This window comes from Natator depressus, chromosome 26, assembly GCF_965152275.1.
Source record: "Natator depressus isolate rNatDep1 chromosome 26, rNatDep2.hap1, whole genome shotgun sequence".
Taxonomy (NCBI): domain Eukaryota; kingdom Metazoa; phylum Chordata; order Testudines; family Cheloniidae; genus Natator; species Natator depressus.
Genome location: NC_134259.1, coordinates 15,905,637 through 15,927,788, shown reverse-complemented (window position 1 = coordinate 15,927,788; position 22,152 = coordinate 15,905,637). Strand labels below are relative to the sequence as shown.

Below are 22,152 nucleotides of genomic sequence, written 5' to 3'. Positions count from 1 at the left end.
ATTACAAGTCAGATTCGGACCTTATCTTTCTAAAGAGCTTTAGGCTGTTAAGGAATAAGTATAGGCACTCAGATACCACAGCAAGGAGCACAGTATAGACACCCAGAAAGAGAAAATTCTAAAGGCTGTGCAGACATTGGTTTGAAAAAGGATATTTCTCAGTCTCTCTCTGGTCTATTACAGACTTTGGGTTGTTTTCTACTTATGTGAATTGTTGCTAGGTATTCTTCAGAAACAGCTTCAGGAGTTCAGCTTCTGATATCAGAAAAGGTTGGGAAGATAACACTCAAACTCTGGAAAGTGTTACTGAGGGCTCTGATCTGGATATTGCTCACACATGCAGAGAGACTTGGCTTCCTAACCCCACAACGAGAGATGCTATGCCAGATCAGAACTTAGTTGTTTTAATAAGTCTCATGCCAAACAGTTTCCTGCTAATGAGTTATGAATTCTTCCCTCAGAAACCACTGGGGTCATTCCCACCAACTGCTTGCTCAGCTGATGAAACTTTTGAGTTAATAGCTTCTATTTTCAATATCTATAGTTTTATCCTCCAGCTAGGAGATGGTTGTCCAGAAGCTGCAAATGGGTATATCTATCTGTTTGGGCCTTAAAACACTGCTGTTCTTTATTCCACTGGTGTCAGCTGACTTTGAAAACAGACCTGCTGTTTCAGTTAGGGGGCCTAGAGACAAAGTTTGATTTCTGAAAGCTTACTACAAGTTGAAGGCAGTATCTTGCCTGATCTTGGTGACCAGGCCTCTGGATTTTGCAGACATTTTGACTCCCTTCCTGATCAGCTCCCACTCTGAGCTGCAAGTTAGGGTATCATATTTGCAGCTCCCACTCGAGTGTGGACCCAGTTATACAGATAAAGCTATACTGCTGTATGGTATTGTTAATTTCCTTTCCTGAATATAACTGGGATGTAGCTATATTGGCATAGTTAGTGGCACAGCTTGGATGTATAGACAAGGCCTTAGTACTGTAAAGGATCCCAGTGAGGTTTAGGAAGTGATTTCTGTGGTTTAATCGGTTGAGGAGCCATAATTTAGTGTTTGAAATTAGGGGAACTCACTGAGAAAGCGCTGAGCACCTGCATCATGTGACATCTCCAGAGATACTGCTGATGAATCCCCACACAGTCTTGGATTAGAATAAGAAAAAAGTTCCCCTGCACCAGTCTGGGACCCACTCCCCACCCTCTGAACAGGCCTGTGATAATCCATGAGGAGTGTCCTGTAACTGAAAGATGGAGAGACCCATTAGATCAACCAGTTCAGCTTCTCAAATCATGCATGTCAAGTGGTCTGGGGTTCCAATACTAGAAATCCTGTTCTTTGGAAACTGTGAACAGAGGAGGGTCAGATTGGCTGGTTATGGCTGTCAAACAGCTCAGAACTCAGAGCACCAGGATATGGATTTGATAGTTGTCTGGTTTCTAACCCAAGTCAGTGAGTAAGTCCCAAATCCCTGAATGAGTGTGGGAACTGGGAGAAGTTAGTTTCCTTTTAGCTTCTACATTTAACACAAAGCAGCTCTGCAGTGCAGACATGCTGAACCGTGTAGGCAGCCATGAGAGCAGCAAGGTATGGAATTCCGCCTGAGTTGGTGGCATATGACTATTTCCTTCATTACAATCATACAAAGGCAGATTTGTTTTGAGGCAGGAAAACAAGTCTCTACCAGCCATTACAAAAATTAATCAGACACATAACTACTGGTATGATTAGAAAGTAAACCACCATTGCTGCCATTACGAAACTCAGCAGAGTAGGGTCACTGTTCCCCTATAATTAATCTGGAGATATTTGCGTTCAATCCAGTTTTTAAGATGGTAATTGCCTGGTGCTTTTAAAGAGGCCATATGTCAAACATCTGCTTTATCTGCAAGGCTCTGTAGCCCTTTCTTTATGGGCTTCTCTACATGGGAGAGATATCCTGGCACTACTTTACTAGAATAGTTATACCAGTATAACTCATTGTGTGGACACTCTTATTCTGCCATTTCAAAGGCAGGGAGAAAAAAAGGAGGAAATGGGAATTTGATATTTACCAGTAACCGGATTTAAAAAACAAAACCCACAATAACCTCAGGCTGGACTACGTATACACAACTAAAATCCAAGTATCTTTCTCTTTGGTTTGCCTGCTTATTCTACAAACCAAGAATGGGCAGACATTGGGTTTAGCTGCTAACATAAATTAGCATTGGGACTGAGGGAAGTAGAGTGAAGTGGATGATTCTGCCACACAATCAGGGATGAGATCCAAGACCATCTACAGCAGATTTCAACTTGACCTTGAGCGATGGCCTGACTTTTGGCCTAGAACCAGTGCCTATGCTTTACCAAGCAGGGTATGAGCTAAGTACTGCAAACTTGACCACTTGTTGCATGAGCATGCAAGGCCTAGAGGCCTGCAGAGGAGAGACTCAGCTCTGCAGCAGGAGGGGTAGAGGCGCCACAATGTCTCTCAACAGCGATCCTGCTGGAACAGCTGTATTAACTGAGCTCATTTCAGCTCTCCCAGTGGGGAGACAGTTCAGGTAACAAGGTTTGCATTCAGGGGCTGGGAAAACAAACCTAGCCTTTATGAAAGTATAGGCTTGACCCAGTTTCCTAGGCAACAGTTCCAAATGCGATCAGGCCCCTACAATGCCTGGAGTGATCCCAATTTCTCATGGGAGCTCTTCCTTAGCGGCAGTGCCAGACAGCAGCTGGGAGATGGTGAGACAAGAGTTAAGAATAAAGAGTCCTGAATGGTAATTAGCAGTTTTGCAAACCTGCTATGGGGCTGCTAATAAAGGGGATGGTACAATGTGTGTGGAGTTGAAGGGATGATCAGATGAGATTACTTTCTTTTTGAAGTGTATAAATCGTGAGAGACTTGTGCACAATAAAGATCACAGGCCTGACAAAGTGGAGAGCAATTAAAAAAATATATGAACCACCCTCAGCAGCAGCATGGGAAACCACTAAACCACAAAACAAAGTAAATTTAAGAGCATCTTGAGAAAAACCAGCCTCTGCAAGGAAATCAGAAGCAGTACAGATTCCATAGTTTATAGATGTTCTCTCCAAGACAGGATGTCTGCTCCCCTTGACAGGTTGATTTTTGGCATCAAGCTTTGTATTGATCCGAATGTTTCAGCCAGCATATTTAAACGTATTTAAGTAGTCAGCGACAGCATGGCCTCTTCCTAACTGCAGATGAGAAATGTATCCTGCATTTTTATTTTAGGGTATAAGGGATTAATCCTGGAAGTATGTTGGGAACACTGGAGACAGTTGTTGTACAGCAGCACGTTTTAAGCTAGGAATGAAGTGGGAGATGCATTATTGTTAAGAAGTTAATTCTAGAAACTAATCGTCAACCAAACAGGCAGGGGTGGGCAAAGGTATGTCTCTTGTTTTGCAGTTGCCGGGATGGGGTTAATAACTAGCTTAGCTGTGATAATCAATTTGTTTGGGTAAAAACAATGGTTTTGGCTCTCCTATTATCTAGGAAGCGTCAGCTAATGTGTCCTCGCCAACAGATCAGTGGCTTGCAGTTAAAATTAGGTAGATTTTACACACAGAACAGCAAGAAAACATTCTTAAGCTATACTTACCATGTAAATGCAACATAGAACAGCCAGAACAGTGGAAGCCTTTTCCAGCACCCAAGAGTAACAGGTTTAGCTCCACCAGCAGTTCAGAAAAGTGACACAGCATGCAGTTTGCTTACCCAGTCACCAAAATTCTGCATGTGATTTCAGGCAACAACTTGAATAGTAACAGGGCTGATTCTCCATTACGCTGCACTTTGTCTAGGAGGCATTGACACCAGTGCAAGGCAAGTGGCAATGACTATACAAGCTGCAGGCAGTCAAGAATCGGGCCCCATGTCTTTAAAAAGGAGCAAATTCTGAACTGAAGACTGGTATCCATTTACTACCACCACACAAAAAAGTGTTCTTACCTGATATGCCCTGATAAGAGATTGCACTGCAAGATGGTCGTCCACTAGTTTATCTACATTTGGCTGTGCTTGAACCAGGGACTGTGCTTGCGTCAGTGCAGACAGGCTGGTGCTCAGTGGAGGGGGGCTTTGGTAAGCAGTACCTGGAGCAGCTCCAGCATTGGCATTGCGAAAGAATATGTCCCATGACTAAGAAGACAAAAGGAAAAAAGAGTGATAGATCCACTGCACAAAAATTCAAAAGCATTAAACTCCATCCCAGACCTTGTCTACACCAGCATTAGGACTGATCTACACTCAAAAGTTAGGTCGACCCAGCTACACCACTCAGGGGTGTGAAAAATCCACACACCTCTTAACGATTAGTTAAGCCAACCTAACCTCTGGTGTAGACAGGACTAGGTGTCTGGAAAAATTGTTCTATCAACTTAGCTACTCCCTCTTGCGGGGCGGGGGGAGAGGTGTCAGGGGAGAGGGCAAGGGTTCCCTAACTACACCAACAGGAGAACCCCCTCCTGTCGGCATGGGTAGTGTCTACACTGAAGAACTATAGCAGTGCAGCTGCGCCACTGTAGCATTTCAAGTGTAGACAGGCTCCCAGTAGCCTAAGATCTCCCACTTATTCACAGTTGCCGTTTCACACAGCTAAACACACTGACAGCAGCTGGAGAGTCAGATTTGATGGCCAGAAGGCACCACTGTGGTAGCGTAGTCTGATCCCCTGCATAAAACAGGCCATATGACTGCCCTGAATTAATTCCATCTGCAAGTCCAATTGCTGTGCATGAACTAGAGCATATCTTTTAGAAAGACATCCAATCTTGATTTACAAATTTTCTGTTAAAGCAGAATCCACTACAATTGTTGGTTAGTTGTTCCAACAATCAATTACCCTGATTGTTAAAAATTTGTGCCTTATTTCCAGTTAGAATTTGTCTAGCTTCAACTTTCAGCCATTGGATCCTGTTATACTTTTTCCCTGCCACATTGAAGCGCCCTCGTGACATTATACTCCATATTCTTTATGAAAATATGCTTGTGATAGGAGTATGACATAACCAAGATGTACTTTAAGCAAGAAGGCCTTGTAATGTATCGCTGGATAGGTTATGATTTACTGACTATGATTATCCTATTTGTATGCATGTATCATGTCTGTATCTGAAATTAGGAATACTGACTACGTATCTATATTTCAACTGTGTTACTTTGGGTGACACCCCCTGCTAACACTTCAAGTACAACAATGAAAAAGCCTGTGATGGCCCATCGGCAAGAGACAATGGACTGTAAAAGACCTTAGTCTTCCTGCGAACATGTGGGTCAGCCTGTGAAGAATGGCTACAGGGACCCTACAGAGGCATGTGACCACGTCACCCGATACTGAAACCCATCTTGAATTCTGTACTTTTCCACCAGAAGCTGGGGTGGGGGGGGGGGGAGGGAGAGAGAGAAGAATGTCACACTAGGAAACAAAGGACGTGGGGAGTGAGGTAATCCAGGTTGTGAGTTCTCCCCTCTACTCCACCCAAGATGACTGCAAGAAACAACAAAGACTAACTGGGGGAAAGAACTGAACCCAGTCTGGAAGGGCGTCTGGTCTGTGAAGAAGATTACTAGAATCACATTTAAGGGTGAGAACTTATATGTAACCATTATAGTTAATAAATTTATTTCTGGTTTACAATATAACCCAATTTATGTGATTTTTAACGGGGGGGGGGGGGCAGGGGAAGTTGTGCATATCCTTCTCCACATTGAGAGGAAAGGCAAATTTCATATAATTTTGGGTTTTACTCCAAGTGGGGGTGGACATCTGGGTGCTGTGGCAAACCCCTTAAGCTTAGCCTTCTCAGAGTGGACCTCTGTCTCTCTGTGCAGTGGGGTGTGGCCCTGCCTGTGTGCTTGGCTGGAAGAGGTTGGGGAGCCTAGCCCAGCACGACCAGGTAAAAGGGGGCCCAGGCTGGCGGAATAGTCAGCTCAGCACACCAGGTGACTTCCGAGGGCGTCCAACCCATCACACCTCTGTTATCAAATTTCTGTTCCCCACGTAAGTACTTCCAGACCGCTTAAGTCACCTCTTAACCTTAGAATCATAGAATATCAGGGTTGGAAGGGACCTCAGGAGGTCATCTAGTCCAACCCCCTGCTCAAAGCAGGACCAATCCCCAATTTTTGCCCCAGATCCCTAAATGGCCCCCTCAAGGATTGAATTCACAACCCTGGGTTTAGCAGGCCAAGGCTCAAAACACTGAGCTATCCCTCCCTTCTCTTTGTTAAACTAAAGAGATTGAGTTCTTTGACCCTTTCAGTCTAAAGCGGGATTTCCAATCCTTTAATCATTCTCATGGCTCTTCTTCAAACCCTCTCCAATTGATCAACATCCTTCTTGAATCTTGACACCAGAACTGGACACCAGCGGCAGTCACACCAGAGCCAGACACAGAGATAACAGAACCTCTTTACTCTAGAGACTAGTCTACACTAGTGCTACCTTTGTGGCAGCCAACAGTGATGAATTTTAAGGGGTTGGGGGAAGAAGACACACATCTGCCTCATGACCATGTCCCACCCTACAGGCCAAGCACACAATTTAAGATTTTAAATATTAACAATGTAGACTTGCTAACACTGAGCAGTTAATGAATTAATAGATTTTTCCAACACAGCTCCACATGAATGGCACACATTGCATGACCGGGACAAATCCCCCCTCCACAACATATTTAAGATAATTATGTGTACAATTCACAGAAAGTGGAGAGGGCAAGAGATGGCATTGACAGGGTCCCTGCCCCAAGAGTACTTAAGATCTGTGACAAACTGAGAGACCATACAACACACCAGACAGAATTAGCATGAGAAAGGAGAAGGGTTACAGTAATAAGGTTATATGGTTACTACCCTCTGGTATAAGCTTATAAACTATATGCACATATATATATTTTCAATAGGACAATTCACTTGTGAGTAACATGGAAGTAGCAGGTGTATAGGAGGAATGAATGGTAGAGCCAAAGCACTCAGGATAATATTTCCATGCACAGGGAGTAGCATGGAAAGAGGCGGAGATTGGAATGAAATTTACTACATTTAACCCATTCTTTACGGATTTAAGGTTCAAAACCTGGTGGGAGGGAGGAATTTTAAGTCTCCCGCACACTTCAGCTTCCCCGCCCCCCTAAAGGCTGTGGATGTGGGAGTGTGGTGGAGTGACAGTACTAACCATAAAGTTAGTGAGGTAAAAATCTTTTATTGGAGCAACTTCTGTTCATGAAAGAGACAAGCTTTTGAGTTATACAAAGCTCTTCTGCAAAAGAGCTCTGTAGCTCAAAAGCTTGTCTCTTTCACCAACAGAAGTTGCTCCAATAAAAGATTTTACTTCACCAACTTTGTCTCTCTAGTATCCTGAAATTGACACAGCTACACCACCACTGCAGACAGCTCTGAGCACACACATTAGCTCATTGATCCTCAATCCTGCTCCAGTGAAGAAGGCAGATAAGCACTGCCCCCATTTTACAGATGAGGAAACGGAGTCCCGAGGGTAAGAGTCTGATTTTTTGGGGCGCAGAGCACCTAAAGAAAGCAGGTCCTCAGACCACTTGACCAAGGCCACAAACAGCAATTCAGAGGCAGGAATGGGAGAACAACTCTGGAGTTCACAGCTCCCAGCTCTATGCAGATGCCCTGCAAGCAGCAGTCATTCAAACTGCCTCACACAAGCTGCTCTGCGAAGGTATCTCGATCTTGACATGGTGGGGCACCTCTAAGCCCTGGTCTACACTATGAGTTTAGGTTGGATTTAGCAGCATTAGATCAGTTTAACCCTGCACCCGTCCACACTACGAAGCCATTTTTTCATACTTTAAGGGCTCTTAAAATCGGTTTCTGTACTCCTCCCCGACGAGTGGATTAGTGCTGAAATTGACCTTCCTGGGTCCAATTTGGGGTAGTGTGGACGCAATTCAACGGTATTGGACTCCGGGAGCTATCCCAGAGTGCTCCATTGCGACTGCTTTGGACAGCACTCTCAACTCAGATGCACTGGCCAGGTAGACAGGAAAAGCCCCGCCAACTTTTGAATTTCATTTCCTGTTTGGCGAGCTGATCAGCACAGGTGACCATGCAGTCCCAGAATCGCAAAAGAGCTCCAGCATGGACCGAACAGGAGGTACTGGATCTGATCGCTGTATGGGGAGACGAATCCGTGCTATCAGAACTCCATTTGAAAAGACAAAATGCCAAAATATTTGAAAAAAATCTCCAAGGGCACGAAGGACAGAGTCTATAATAGGGACCCGCAGCAGTGCCGCGTGAAACTTAAGGAGCTCTGGCAAGCTACCAAAGAACCAGACAGACAAACAGCCACTCTGGGTCAGAGCCCCAGACATGCCACTTCTATGATGAGTTGTATGCCATTCTAGGGAGTGCCCCATCAACTACCCCAGCCCTGTGCATGGACTCCATCAATGGACTCTCACACAACAGGGATGTGGATTTTGGTGAAGAGGAAGATGAGGAGAAGGAGGTTGAAGCACAGCAAGCAAGCGAGCGGAGAAACTGTTTTCCCCCCGACAGCCAGGAACTGTTTCTCACCCTGGATCAAGTACCCTCCCAACCCACCGAAGGCGGACTCCCGGACCTAGAAGGCGGAGAAGGGACCTCTGGTGAGTGTACCTGTGTAAATATAAAATACATGGTTTAAAAGCAATCGTGTTTAATGATTAATTTGCTCTGAAGACTTGGGATGCATTCGTGGCCAGTACAGCTACTGGAAAAGTCTCTCTGTGTTGTCCTCAGGACAGTGATGATATTCATGGTCACCTGGTTGAAATAGGGGAATTTTATTAAGGGGACATTCAGAGGTGGCCATTCCTGCTGGGCTGTTTGCCTGTGGCTGAACAGAAATCATCCTCGCTGTTAGCCACGCAGTGGGGGGAGGGGTGAAGCGATCATCCCAGAGAATTGTGGGGAGGGGGAGGAAGTTAGGAGGGTGGGGGTGTTCGTTGGGTTTGTGCTGCACTTTAACCTGAAAACCGCAGCCCCTCCTTTTAAATGGCCAACCCATTTTAAAGGGCCAACCCAACGGGTGCTTGATATGTGAAATGAGGGTGCTGCTGTTTGAATCCATTCCCACATGTTAGGAAGGTTAAAGAAGCTAAAGACTGTGGCTTACCATGTCTGCCTGCAAGCCGGCCCTGCGTGTGTGCTCTCTCACACCATACCGGCAGGCCCTCGCTATAAGAGGCAAAATGCGACCTTGTCAAGAAAGTACACGTGCTATGTAATGTTAACAGCTTGGTTCACGGTGAAAGAGTCTACCCATTGTTCTCTAAAATGTCTTTTTGAAGACTAATCTCCCTTTTTTCCCTCCCACAGCTTCAAATGTTTCATCGCTCCACGTACCATCTCCGTCCCAGAGTGTATCAAAGATTAGAAGCCAAAAAAAAAAAAAAAAAAAAAAAAAAAAAACCACTCGCGATGAAATGTTCTCTGAGCTCATACAGGCCTCCCACGCTGAAAGAGCCCAGCACAATGCATGGAGGGAGACAATGTCAGAGTCCAGGAAAGCACAAAATGAATGCGAGGACAGGAGGGACGAGCGAGAGGAGAGGTGGCGTCAGTGTGATGAGAGGAGGCAGGATGCAATGCTGAGGCTACTGGAGGATCAAACTGATATGCTCCGGCGTATGGTTGAGGTGCAGGAAAGGCAGCAGGAGCACAGACCGCATCTGCAGCCCCTGTGTAACCAACTGCCCTCCTCCCCAAGTTCCATGGCCTCCTCACCCAGATGCCCAAGAACGCAGTGGGGGGGGGCCCCCTCCGGGCACTCAACCATTCCACCCCAGAGGACTGCCCAAGCAACAGAAAGCTGGCATTCAATAAGTTTTGAAGCGCAGTGTGGCCTTGTTCTTCCATCCTCCCCTCCTCCCCCACCCCACCCAGGCTACCTTGGCAGTTATCCCCCCATTTGTGTGATGAATTAATAAAAAAAATGCATGAATTTGAAACAACAACGACTTTATTGCTTCTGCAAGCTGTAATCAAAGTGGGGAGGGGAGGGCGGTTGGCTTATAGGGAAGCAGAGGGAACCAAGGGGGCGGGTTTTCATCAAGGAGAAACAAACAATTGTCACACCATAGCCTGGCAAGTCATGAAACTGATTTTCAAAGCTTCTCTGATGCGCAGCACGCCCTCCTGTGCTCTTCTAACAGCCCTGGTGTCTGGCTGTGCGTAATCAGCGACCAGGCGATTTGCCTCAACCTCCCAACCCGCCATAAACGTCTCCCCCTTACTCTCACAGATATTGTGGAGCACACAGCAAGCAGTAATAACGATGGGAATATCGGTTTCGCTGAGGTCTAGCTGAGTCAGTAAACTGCACCAGCGCACTTTTAAACTTCCAAATGCACATTCTACCACCATTCTGCACTTGCTCAGCCTATAGCTATGACACTAAACTGGGAGGAGTGGTAGATAGGCTGGAGGGTAGGGACAGAATACAGAGGGACCTAGACAAATTGGAGGATTGGGCCAAAAGAAATCTGATGAGGTTCAACAAGGACAAGCGCAGAGTCCTGCACTTAGGACGGAAGAATCCAATGCACCGCTACAGACTAGGGACCGAATGACTCGGCAGCAATTCTGCAGAAAAGGACCTAGGGGTTATAGTGGACGAGAAGCTGGATATGAGTCAACCGTGTGCCCTTGTTGCCAAGAAGGCCAATGGCATTTTGGGATGTATAAGTAGGGGCACTGCCAGCAGATCGAGGGATGTGATCGTTCCCCTCTATTCGACACTGGTGAGGCCTCATCTGGAGTACTGTGTCCCGTTTTGGGCCCCACACTACAAGAAGGATGTGGAAAAATTGGAAAGAGTCCAGCAGAGGGCAACAAAAATGATTAGGGGACTGGAACACATGACTTATGAGGAGAAGCTGAGGGAACTGGGATTGTTTAGTCTGCGGAAGAGAAGAATGAGGGGGGATTTGATAGCTGCTTTCAACTACCTGAAAGGGGGTTCCAAAGAGGATGGATCTAGACTGTTCTCAGTGGTAGCAGATGACAGAACAAGGAGTAATGGTCTCAAGTTGCAGTGGGGAGAGATTTAGGTTGGATATTAGGAAAAACTTTTTCACTAGGACGGTGGTGAAACACTGGAATGCGTTACCTAGGGCGGTGGTGGAATCCCCTTCCTTAGAAGTTTTTAAGGTCAGGCTTGACAAAGCCCTGGCTGGGATGATTTAACTGGGGATCGGTCCTGCTTTGAGCAGGGGGTTGGACTAGATGACCTCCTGAGGTCCCTTCCAACCCTGATATTCTATGATTCTATGATAGTTGAACAGCTCCTGACTACTGGCCAGGGTGCCTGTGTATGGCTTCATGAGCCATGGCATTAAGGGGTAGGCTGGTCCCCAAGGATAACTATAGGCATTTCAACATCCCCAACAGTTATTTTCTGTTCTGGAAAGTAAGTCCCTTGCTGCAGCCGTTCCCACAGACCAGAGTTCCTGAAGTGCGAGTGTCATGTACCTTTCCTGGCCTTCCCACGTTGATGTTGGTGAAACATCCCTTGTGCTCCACCAGCGCTTGCAGGACCATTGAAAAAGTACCCCTTTCGGTTTATGTACTGGCTGCCTTGGTGGTCCAGTCCCAAGATAGGGATATGGGTTCTGTCCATCGCCCCACCACAGTTAGGGAATCCCATTGCAGCAAAGCCATCCACTATGACCTGCACATTTCCCAGAGTCACTACCCTTGTTAGCAGCAGCTCAGGGATCATGTTGGCTACTTGCATCACACCAGCTCCTACAGTAGATTTGGCCACTCCAAATTGATTCCCGACTGACCAGTAGCTGTCTGGCATTGCGTACTTCCAGAGGGCTATCGTCACTTGCTTGTGAACTGTGAAGGCTGCTCTCATCTTGGTATTCTTGCGCTTCAGGGCAGGGGAAAGCAAGTCACAAAGTTCCATGGAAGTGCCTTTACGCATGTGAAAGTTTTGCAGTCATTGGGAATCATCCCAGACCTGCAGCACTATGCGGTCCCACCAGTCTGTGCTTGTTTCCTAGGTTCAGAATCGGCGTTCCATGGCATGAGCCTGCCCCACTGCCACCAGGATGGCCAAATTGCCGGGGCCCGTACTTTGAGAGAAGTCTGTGTCCATTTCCTCACCACGCTGCTGTCGCGTACTCGCCTGCTTTTGCAGGTTCTGGTTCTGGATACACTGCTGGATAATGTGCATGGTGTTTAGAACGGTCACAACGGCCGTGGTGATCTGAGCGGGCTCCATGCTTGCCGTGGTATGACGTGAGCAGGAGAGCAGAGCGGCAGCGGAAGCGGCGGGTGGATGACGATGCTGACAGCAATATGGCACCTGCACGGAAAAAGGCACGAAACGATTGTCGGCCGTTGCTTTCAGGGAGGGAGGGAGGGGGAAACAAGGGGTAGGCTGGCAGCAGAAAGTGCAGTACGACTGCTAGCTGTCATCGTCTCCTGGGTGCTCGCAGTGCTGCTGGCTGGGAGAGCAGCCTGAGGCAGAATGGCCCCCTCAAGGACTGAACTCACAACCCTGGGTTTAGCAGCCAATGCTCAAACCACTGCCAATATCCCTCTGCCAATATTCCAGGCAGGACTGAATCTTCATTAGACAAAACTTAAAGAAGAGAATGACCTGACTGTATAAAATCGCTAATAACTCGACTTTTATAAATTCGACCTAATTTCGTAGTGTCGACATACCCTAAGAGTGAAGGGATAGGTGGGCCTGCATGACGCATCTAATCCTAGTTCTCTCTTTGGAGGTTGCTAATGATGTACTCAGATACTGCAGGGAAGTAGGCCACACAGGTACCTAGATATAAGGCCAAATGCAATTTGGGACAGTTGCATGGTAGGAAGGGCAACTTGTTTTACAACAGCCAACGAAGAGCCATCCATTCATGAGGGCTTTGGTCACTAGTGTGCTTTGAACCAGTCACCTAGAAGCCAGAGGAGGTCCCATTTTCTAGTGTCAGCTCTTTGCCCCACTCGGACTGTTAAGTTTCTGTTCAAATGGTTTTGTTACTTTTAAAGGCAGCCAGCATTCATGCATTAATTTAAATACTCGCCCTCACACCCTATGCTAGAAAGAAAACCAAACTAATGGCTGAGGGTGACTGTATCACAAAGTTATTGCAAGCATATCTGTATTTTACAGAGGAGTGACCAAAAGCTGGTCGTAATGGATGGCCCTTTGTTCGTTTACACGACAAACTCAAATTCCTACCTTCCAGCTGTCCCAAGTTGTATATGACTTATTCAGAACCAACACAGCCCACTTTACTGCAGTGTAGACAGGCTTCTCCCGGCATTTTGAGCCTCATATTGATTAGCCATGACACACTTAACAAACCATGTGCAGCAATTGGTGGCCTGTCCATGTTAACTGGTGTTAGCAACACTGGGAGCGCTAAACTGAACAGACTACATGTGCATAATGGTCTCTTCTGGCCTTGAAGTCTATGAACCAGCATTAACAACGGCGGGAAGTTTATAAATGTCTACCTTCAGACTTCAGTGGTGAATGGGACCAGCTATCTGAGGAAGAAACTCCTGTAAGATAAAAGGGAAGAACTAAGAAATAGTTCCGTAATGTTAGCTCTTGCTATTCTTAGAAAATACAGTCTCATGGTTACAGTGTGGGGGTCATGAGTTCTGGGCCCCTTTGCTGACACTACACTGACATGCTGTGTTACCACTGGCTAGTCACTTCCCTTCTCTGTGATTTAGTCTCTTCACCTCTGAAACATATATAGTATCTCCCCGCAGATGGGGCCTTTGTGAGAAGTTTTTGAAGAGCTTTGAAATTAATCCTCAAATGAAAGGGGGGGGGGGACGCTAAAGGTCAGGTTCCAAAAGGAGATGTGAATGCTACCACGCAGACCTTGCTACAACATGCAGTAACTTTTATAGGACTACATCGTATCCACAGCAGCACTTAAAGCACTGAACATAATTTTGGCTAATACTAGGATGGCTTTCAGATCCATTTCAGTGCTTCTTCTGTTCAAGTGTCAGAAAAAACTGAGTTTACAGGTGTCAGGAAATAGCAAGCACTACTGAAAGCCAGAACACACACATACATCCAGGCTCTGCAGAAAGCAGAATAGTCTTTTCTCTGCTAGCAGGTGTTTTCCAGGGACTGGTGTTCTGCCAGCACTGCAGGAGCTCTGGCTCTGATCACATGGTAATGGGAAGCTATTTCCAGCAGTTCTGATTTACAGACTACCACTCACATGGCTCCACAAGGTGACATTTAGAAAGAGGTCATAATGCAGGAAAATAAGCTGTGGTTTTTAAAAATTCACTTATTGGTCCTGGCGCCAAAGAGTTCTCTGTATTTTAATCATGTTAATCAGGCATCAGACTAACCATGGCATAAAAAAGGGACCCACTGTCAAAAGGAGGTAGGGCTATGAGACAGAGGAAGATTCTTAAATCAAGGCTTTTCTGAGGGACCCTTTGTGCCACAGTGCCCATTCTGACACTTCCAGTAACTAATGTGGAACAATTCCAAATTAGCCACACATTAGTCTGGGTCTGGAATGCGTTACCTAGGGAGGTGGTGGAATCTCCTTCCTTAGAAGTTTTTAAGGTCAGGCTTGACAAAGCCCTGGCTGGGATCCTTTAGTTGGGGATTGGTCCTGCTTTGAGCAGGGGGTTGGACTAGATGACCTCCTGAGGTCCCTTCCAACCCTGATATTCTATGATTCTATGACTGAGCAGAAACATATACCCTACCCATTTCTTTTCTTTGGATTTAAAAGTCATGGTGCTGATAAAAATCTGATGAACTCTAGCAGTCTAATACCTATGTCTGTTCTCCATACCTGTCCTGTTAAGCTTCACTCTGGCCTGACAGCTACTTGTCAAAGCAGTGCTAGGTACAGGGATTCTGAAACAAAGCAACACATTTAGTCAATACTTGTCTTCATCACAGCAGTGCTGTGGAAAGCTGAAGGACTCTGTTAGATATCACAATGGCTCAGATATTATAATGATGGGTGTGGTTTAAGAATCTGAAGAGATAATTAATGCTGCTTTTGATGGGAGGGAGTTTGTCTCTGTGCTTTGCTTTCCTACAGATTAGAAAAGCCTGAATTTCGAGACCAAAGAAAGGTCTGGGAATGGGAATGAGAAATGGGGAGACTGCACCAGAGAGATTTCCTCCTCAGTTGACAGTATCCTGTGCAGCTGCCAGATTTCTCAAGACAGATTTAAATGTGGGACTCAGAGCAGGATGAAGACTCGGGAGGCTTTGGCTTTTGTCAGGTTTAAGGCGGAGTTCCCAATTGCTGGGTCTCAGACATAGGATGTCAAATTGATCTTCCTATTCAGGGGCTCAAAGGTTAGGACAACTACCACATAGGCGGATATGAGCAACTTAGACACCCTCCACCACCCCAATCTGGCACTCTAACATTATTAGCTCTTAGATATTGCTTTTTCATCATAGATCTTAAAGCACCTCAAAGAAGGTCAGCATCATTATCCCTATTTTACAGAAGGGGGAACTGAGGGACAGAGTTCACGACTTGCCCAAGGTCACCCAGCAGGGAACAGAACCCCAAGTCTCAGTCCATTGCTTCATCCACTACGCAAAACAAGGGTTACAACACACGAAAGCAGTAGTTTCTTCCTCAAACAAAATGCAGAAAGTAATTTTTTGCTCTCCATGTATCATATGCAGGACCAAGAGCCCAGCAGTGCTCCACCTGTTCTTTTCCTCGCCTAACCAAGCATCAGCTGTTCAGTGACAGACCACCACAAATTACTGTGTTCAAACAAATGCTAGCAGTATGAGAAATAAAATGAAACAAGTAGTGGAGGGGCAAGAAATAGCTCAGTGGTTTGAGCATTGGCCTGCTAAACCCAGGGTTGTAAGTTCAATCCTTGAGGAGGCCATTTAGGGATCTGGGGCAAAAATTGGGGATTGAATCACAGAATCCTAGAATATCAGGGTTGGAAGGGACCTCAGGAGGTCATCTAGTCCAACCCCCTGCTCAAAGCAGGACCAATCCCCAATTTTTGCCCCAGATCCCTAAATGGCCCTCTCAAGGAGGGAACTCACAACCCTGGGTTTAGCAGGCCAATGCTCAAAACACTGAGCTATCCCTCCCTCCCAAAGGTCCTGCTTTGAGCAGGGGGTTGGACTAGATGACCTCCTGAGGTCCCTTCCAACCCTGATATTCTAGGATTCTATGAAAAGCCTTCAGAGATAACACTGAATCTCGGTTCTTCCGCATGAGGAATCTTTTTGTTCAACTATAAGGATCTCTCTCTCATATACAGGTCTTTGAGCACCAAAACAGTCTTTTAGAAAGGGTATTAAATCCTGCAACAAAGAGTTATATTCACCATCAAAACTTATAAGGCACAAATATCTCTTTGATGGGCTACAGCTGAATTACAACCAGAAGTACTAACAAGGCACCCATTTCAGCAATAGTGCCATTCTGTTTCTTCCAAACCAACAGCCCATCTCATCCAGTTTCTAGCACCTGATGATTAAAAAGTAGGGGAAACCAATGCAACTCATCTAAACACAGTGTTACATTCTTTTGGGGGCGGGGAGGAGAGAAGAGCTAGGCTATCCTGTGTGGGATGCATCCTGAAACATGCTGGTTGATTCTCTTCCAATATACTCTTCACTTGACAAGTTCACCAATGGCCACTTATAACTACGGCTAAGATTTTTGTCAAGGATATTTTTTAGTAAAAGTCACTGACAGGTCAGGGACAATAAAGAAAAATTCACAGAAGCCTGTGACCTGTCCCTGACTTCTACTAAAAATATTCATGACAAAATGGGGAGCTGCTAAGCAGCTGCGAGGGCCAGCTCAGATCTCCAGGGCCCCCCACCACCTGTGGGGGCTGAGGTCCAGGGTCCCCCACGGCAGCTTGTAGCTTCGGGGCTCCGCTGTGGGCAGCCAGGGTACCCCACAGCTCCCAGTCGCTGTGGGTGGCGGTGGGACCCTGCAGCTCCCAGCCACCGCTGGCTGAAGTCACAGAGGTCTTTGGAAGTCACGGATTCTGTGACTTCTGTGATCTGTGACAAAAATCGTAGCTTTACTTATAGCTAAGCCCCTTCATTCTCAGTTTAAACTGGTTTTTATTGAAAAATTCCCAGGTTTTACAAAAATTATTATTCATTTTTTTCTGATTTTCACCCTACTTTTGTATCATTCAAATATATAAAAAATAACTTGCTTTATTAGGAAAATACTTTAGTCTGTGGGTATATGCAAAGCTGTCTGTTGAAGTAAGGCTATTTGTTAGTCTAGAAGATACACATAAACAGGCACAGGCAAATTCTGAAGTGCGGGTGCATCTGAATGTACTGATGAATCTCACGCCCACCACATACACATTTCAAGCTGTTAGCAGATAATGATTTAAAGATCTGACACACTAAAATAGGAAGAAAATGAAAATCTGTATCACAATGTTTCAGAACAAGGAAATAGTCAAAAGTTTTAAAACACAAAAACAGGAGAAATGGATGAAGTTGAGTGTATGTACATACTTGTAGACACAGAACTATTAGTCCATAACAGTCAACTGTTTATTCAAATGAAAAGTTTTATTTGGTGATTAGAGATATACTGTCTACTTAAACTCAGAGGTGGCACTGTGTTTTGAGTTCTGTTTTAGTTCTGCAGCAAACCACACTGATGAACGGAATTCAAAGCAATCTACTGAATACTTTTTTCCCCGTCTTTCCATCTACCAAAATAAACCCGGATATTTACCCAGAAAAATTATTAATAGCTTTTTGCACAGATTTTCACCTGTTTTTGTTGTTGCGGTAATAAACACTGATGAATTTCTGGGAAAAATTAAATAGAAACTGAAAACAAAGAGCCCTACCTATAGCCTAGCTCACATGACACTACCACAGTTATGGTCATCACTAGCCCCTGGTGCCTGAGCCTTCAAGTTACCCATTAGGCTGAAAGTAAAGTAAATTGGACAAAATTTCATTCAGCCATTTTCAAACTGTGGTACACACTCAGGCTCAGATATGTTTTTCCAGGTACTTTATCACACTGGATAACTCCCAAACATTTCAAACTTACCACAGGCTTTGCCCTCACTGAGGACTGCTAGTTTAATGTATTTGAAGTTGGGGTTATAAACGAAGTTATAGAAGTTGATGATTGTTGTGTTGCTTCCAACTTTGGCACAGCCAATAAAACCAGGAGATTTGAGAACATGGAGCCTTACCTCCACTGTGAGGATTAATGGAGTCTGGGGGCTACATTTGGTCTGCCCTTTGGAAACCTTTATGCTGCACAGATGTTTTTGAAAATGACTAAATATCCTCCTCCCAAATGCTATCTTGGCTTATCATAGGACGATGTACTTTGACTTTTACTTCAGCAAATGCTGAAGGTCAATTGCAGCATGTAATTACTCTAATCAGGTTTCCCTCCCTCTGACCTTCCTTTGTACTCATGACCGTGTTCCAAGCATTGCTCAAATGAATGAAGATAAATGCAATTCTAAACCTTGCAACTACAAGAGACTGGTGGGAAGAACTGGTTTGCATGAATGCTCTAGCTTTTTGAGCAGCACTCACCTTGGCAAACAGAAGATCTGTGCACCTGAGGAAGATGGTACACAAGACAATTATTGCCAAAACTCCTTGTTCTTTCCTCCTGCTCTTATTTGTTTTGGCTAACTCAGCCCAGAGCAATTCTGATACACACTTGCTGTACTGGAATTACAGACAAAGCTACTAGGAGATACTGTACTCCCTCCAAATACCTCTTCCTTTACCCACTCCCAGGTTGAGAGCTTGTTTATTCATAACGACACCAGAACCCTTAATATTGAGCATTAAGGGTAAGTTAGATGTAGCTACCACGTCAAGAGAACATTATACATCCAAATATCTGGAAGTCTGGACATTTTTATTTTACCTGAATTAGTTATTTCAGTTTTTGCTTTTCATGCTTTAGAAGCATGGCAGAGTTAGTTACTCTCAAAAATGTCACAGACCTCCCCAAAAGCCTTCCTAATAACCAGCACCCTCTAGAGAGCGTGGAGCCCTTTGAGAACACCTTATTAAGAATATAAAAACATAGCTCCTCTCCCTTTCACTTCTTTCCTTCCAGCTGAAGCCCCACCTTTTGGCAGTGCTCCCCCTACACAGCCCTGCTCCTCCATACCTCTTCCGCACATCCTTGATCATCCCCTCCCCACACCACTGACTCCATACAGCCGAATGCACCCCCTTCACCTGGATTTCCCCTTACAAAAATACTACTCCACCTACGCAGCTGCTCGCCTGTCTTGGCTCGAGAGAGAGCTGCTGCATAGTGTGCCAGTGGAAATAAGACAGGGTGGTGGTAGTAAGCAGGAGTGTTAGGGGGAAAAGCTGTGTGGTAGCAGGTGGTGGAGAAGAGATTTTGGGTATGGACAGGGGCTGTGGAAGAGCTCAGTTTCTCTACATCATGCTTAAAGGACTCTCCTGACGCTGCTGCCAGTGGAGCCCTTAAGGTGCCAATGCTGAGACACTCCACTAGCACTGCTGTTGCCTGACGTGTCAGAGTCTAGGCTGCAGCGTAGGGGGAACTAGGGTGCCTGCACCCAGGCACTGGCACTGGAGTAGCTAGGCACTGCTGAGTCTGTGCTCAGAGGACAAGAACAGCAGTGTTGGGAAGCCCTTTATATGATAATATCTTGGCAAACCATTATAGAAAGTTTCAGTTGTCCTTCACAGGGTTATGGTGTCAAGCTTGGAAACTAACTTCAACTATTGGTACGAGAGAGGGATGTTAGTTCTGCTTGGAAAGCAAGTCACAACACAACATTACCTAGGGAGTCATTACAGACACTTCCACAGTGCGCACACAGAATGTCGTCTTTCCCTTTCAGTAACTACTGGATCAGATTTTGGTTGGTTTTTAGTGAGAGGGGCTTAGGGTATGTCTACACTTACATTTTACTGTTCTAACTTGCTGGCTCAGGGGGGTGAAAAAAATCACCCCCCTGAGCACAGCAAGTCTGAACACTTTAAAGCACTAGTGTAGACAGGCTCCGAGCGCTGGGAGCCATGTTGTACCTTCCCCCACTGGGCCAGCAAGCCACAAGTACCATTTTATAGCCTTGGGAGAGTCAACAGCTAAATATAATTAAATTTACAAGACAGATATAAACATGAATATTCTCATAACGAGAATAATGTGCCATTTTGTGGTTGTGGATAGTCTGAACTAAACTCACGTCACAAATACAAATTTATAAGCGGGTCCCTTACTAGCCCAGTTGCTCAGCAACATCTCACCAAGCAGCGTCCAGACAACTCCACACACTCTCCCAATGAGTGACAGCTCCGATTGGAAAGAGCTCACTCCACTGTGGGTTTCGGTGCCCACGGAATGCGGCAGACTGGCAGCACACAGGCGCGATACAGAGGCTCACTAAAGGACAGGACAAAGTCAGTGCCAGTCACTGGGGCACAATCAGTACTAGGCCAGGTATCATTCCCCAGGCCCAGATACCACAAAATAGGCAAAGTATTAAAATCTACATTGGTGATTAGGAACCACTGAACCACACAGAGTTGGATCAATCTCAAACAGCACACGTGTAATATGTAAGGGGAAGTGCATTTTTCTCTGCTACAGTCAGTGAAGGCCACTGTTACTGACCTCCGTTTTCTTTCAAATGGTCTCCTCAACAATCTGATTCCCAGCTGTCCATGGCTGACCGCTCTCATACCTGATCTACAGAGAAACACAGACCTTGTATCATCACAGCTGTCGGGAATTAAGTGTTTGCTAGTCAGTCACATCTTGTTCAAGAGAAGCCAGATGAAAAACGGGCAGGATATGAAAGTTACTCTGATCGAACTGTCTCTGACTGGAGCAAAACATGCACCGGTAGACTTATGAACCAATGACCACCTAGAGACCTCGATGGCCATCGACTGTCTTGGTCTGATCGTTTAGGAGATCAAGGGTTAAAAGGTCCAGCACATTGGAAAGCTGGGATCCTTAGCTTTCATCATCACAACTTCATTTGATTGTAAAGGGCAGTGTCAGCCAAACAAGTCTGTTTGAGTCATGCCAGAAAGACTTTTGAGATGAGACTTTGTACATTGACAGACCTTGTGAATTCTGCAAAACATACTGCAACAAAGCCTGTCTTCAGTATGACCCTGAAGGGAATCATTTATCACCTCAGTTTACCCAAATGTGTGTACTGTACTTTGCACTATAAACAACTAGACACGTTTCAAGCATGGATGCTAGCCCAGAAACTCTACAAAATTTACTACTGGCAATCTCAGCTCCCTTTTGCCTTGACACCCAAGTTCCCATTCCCATCAGATAAACCAGGCACACACATCCAGAGATTTACACATCACTCTCCCATAGCTGGAACACTCAGCTGGGGTCTATACTGAACTTATGCCTAGTCTTCCAGCTTAAGCTAAAAATCTTTGCAGTCATTTATAACTGCTTGACAGTGTTGCTGAACAAAAGGATGGATGCACATGGACCCAGACAGGACTTGCAAATACCTATACTTCAGACTTGCTGCCCAAGAGAAGATTACTGAAGGAAACAGTCTAGCCTCTAGAGATAGTTTAGCTAATTGTTCCTGCTTTTTTTGTGGGGGAGCAAAGGGTGGCATGTAATTTTCTGTTTCTCTTGGTCCCAGAATTAACTGTTATAATGCTGGAAAATGGCTTGAAGAAAGATGAGTCACTAGATTGTGACTGGATCACATACTTGTGTTTTCAAATCATCCTCAGAGAATAAAGAACTGAGGCTTTAACATTGAAGCAAGTTGTGTTTAAGAAGCTGGATCATGTGATGACTTTTAGTGGCCTGGCTTTAGAGACAGTCAAACAGCACACAGCATTCATTTCTAGCTCCTCTAGCCCTCCTCCCAAGGTCCCAGAGGGACAGCTGTACTCCTGGGTCCCTTTCCTCTCTAGAGGAAAGGCAGAGATGCTGTCTGGGAGCCAGTACTGCTGCAAACAGTTCCCAGGAAGAGGGAGCAATTTCCTGTCTGGGGAGGAGAAAGGCCATCAAGCAGGAATTCATGCTATTTCAAAGTAAAAACTGTTTTTCTGGAAGAAAGCCCTCCCCTCACCCCACATTTCCTCCCTCCCCCAAAGAATGCAAA

The 22,152-nt window shown here is 45.5% G+C and overlaps 1 protein-coding gene across 4 annotated transcripts in view; it reads right to left on the bottom strand.

Annotated features, from left to right (window-relative positions):
- OGDH (oxoglutarate dehydrogenase) overlaps positions 1 to 22,152 on the bottom strand; it is a 129,186-nt gene that overhangs the window by 83,698 nt on the left and 23,336 nt on the right. For all 4 annotated transcript variants that reach the window (XM_074940205.1, XM_074940207.1, XM_074940203.1 and 1 more), the window contains exon 3: positions 3,964 to 4,152. In XM_074940205.1, coding sequence (XP_074796306.1) covers positions 3,964 to 4,152 — 189 coding nt within the window. The remainder of the gene's footprint in view (positions 1 to 3,963; positions 4,153 to 22,152) is intronic.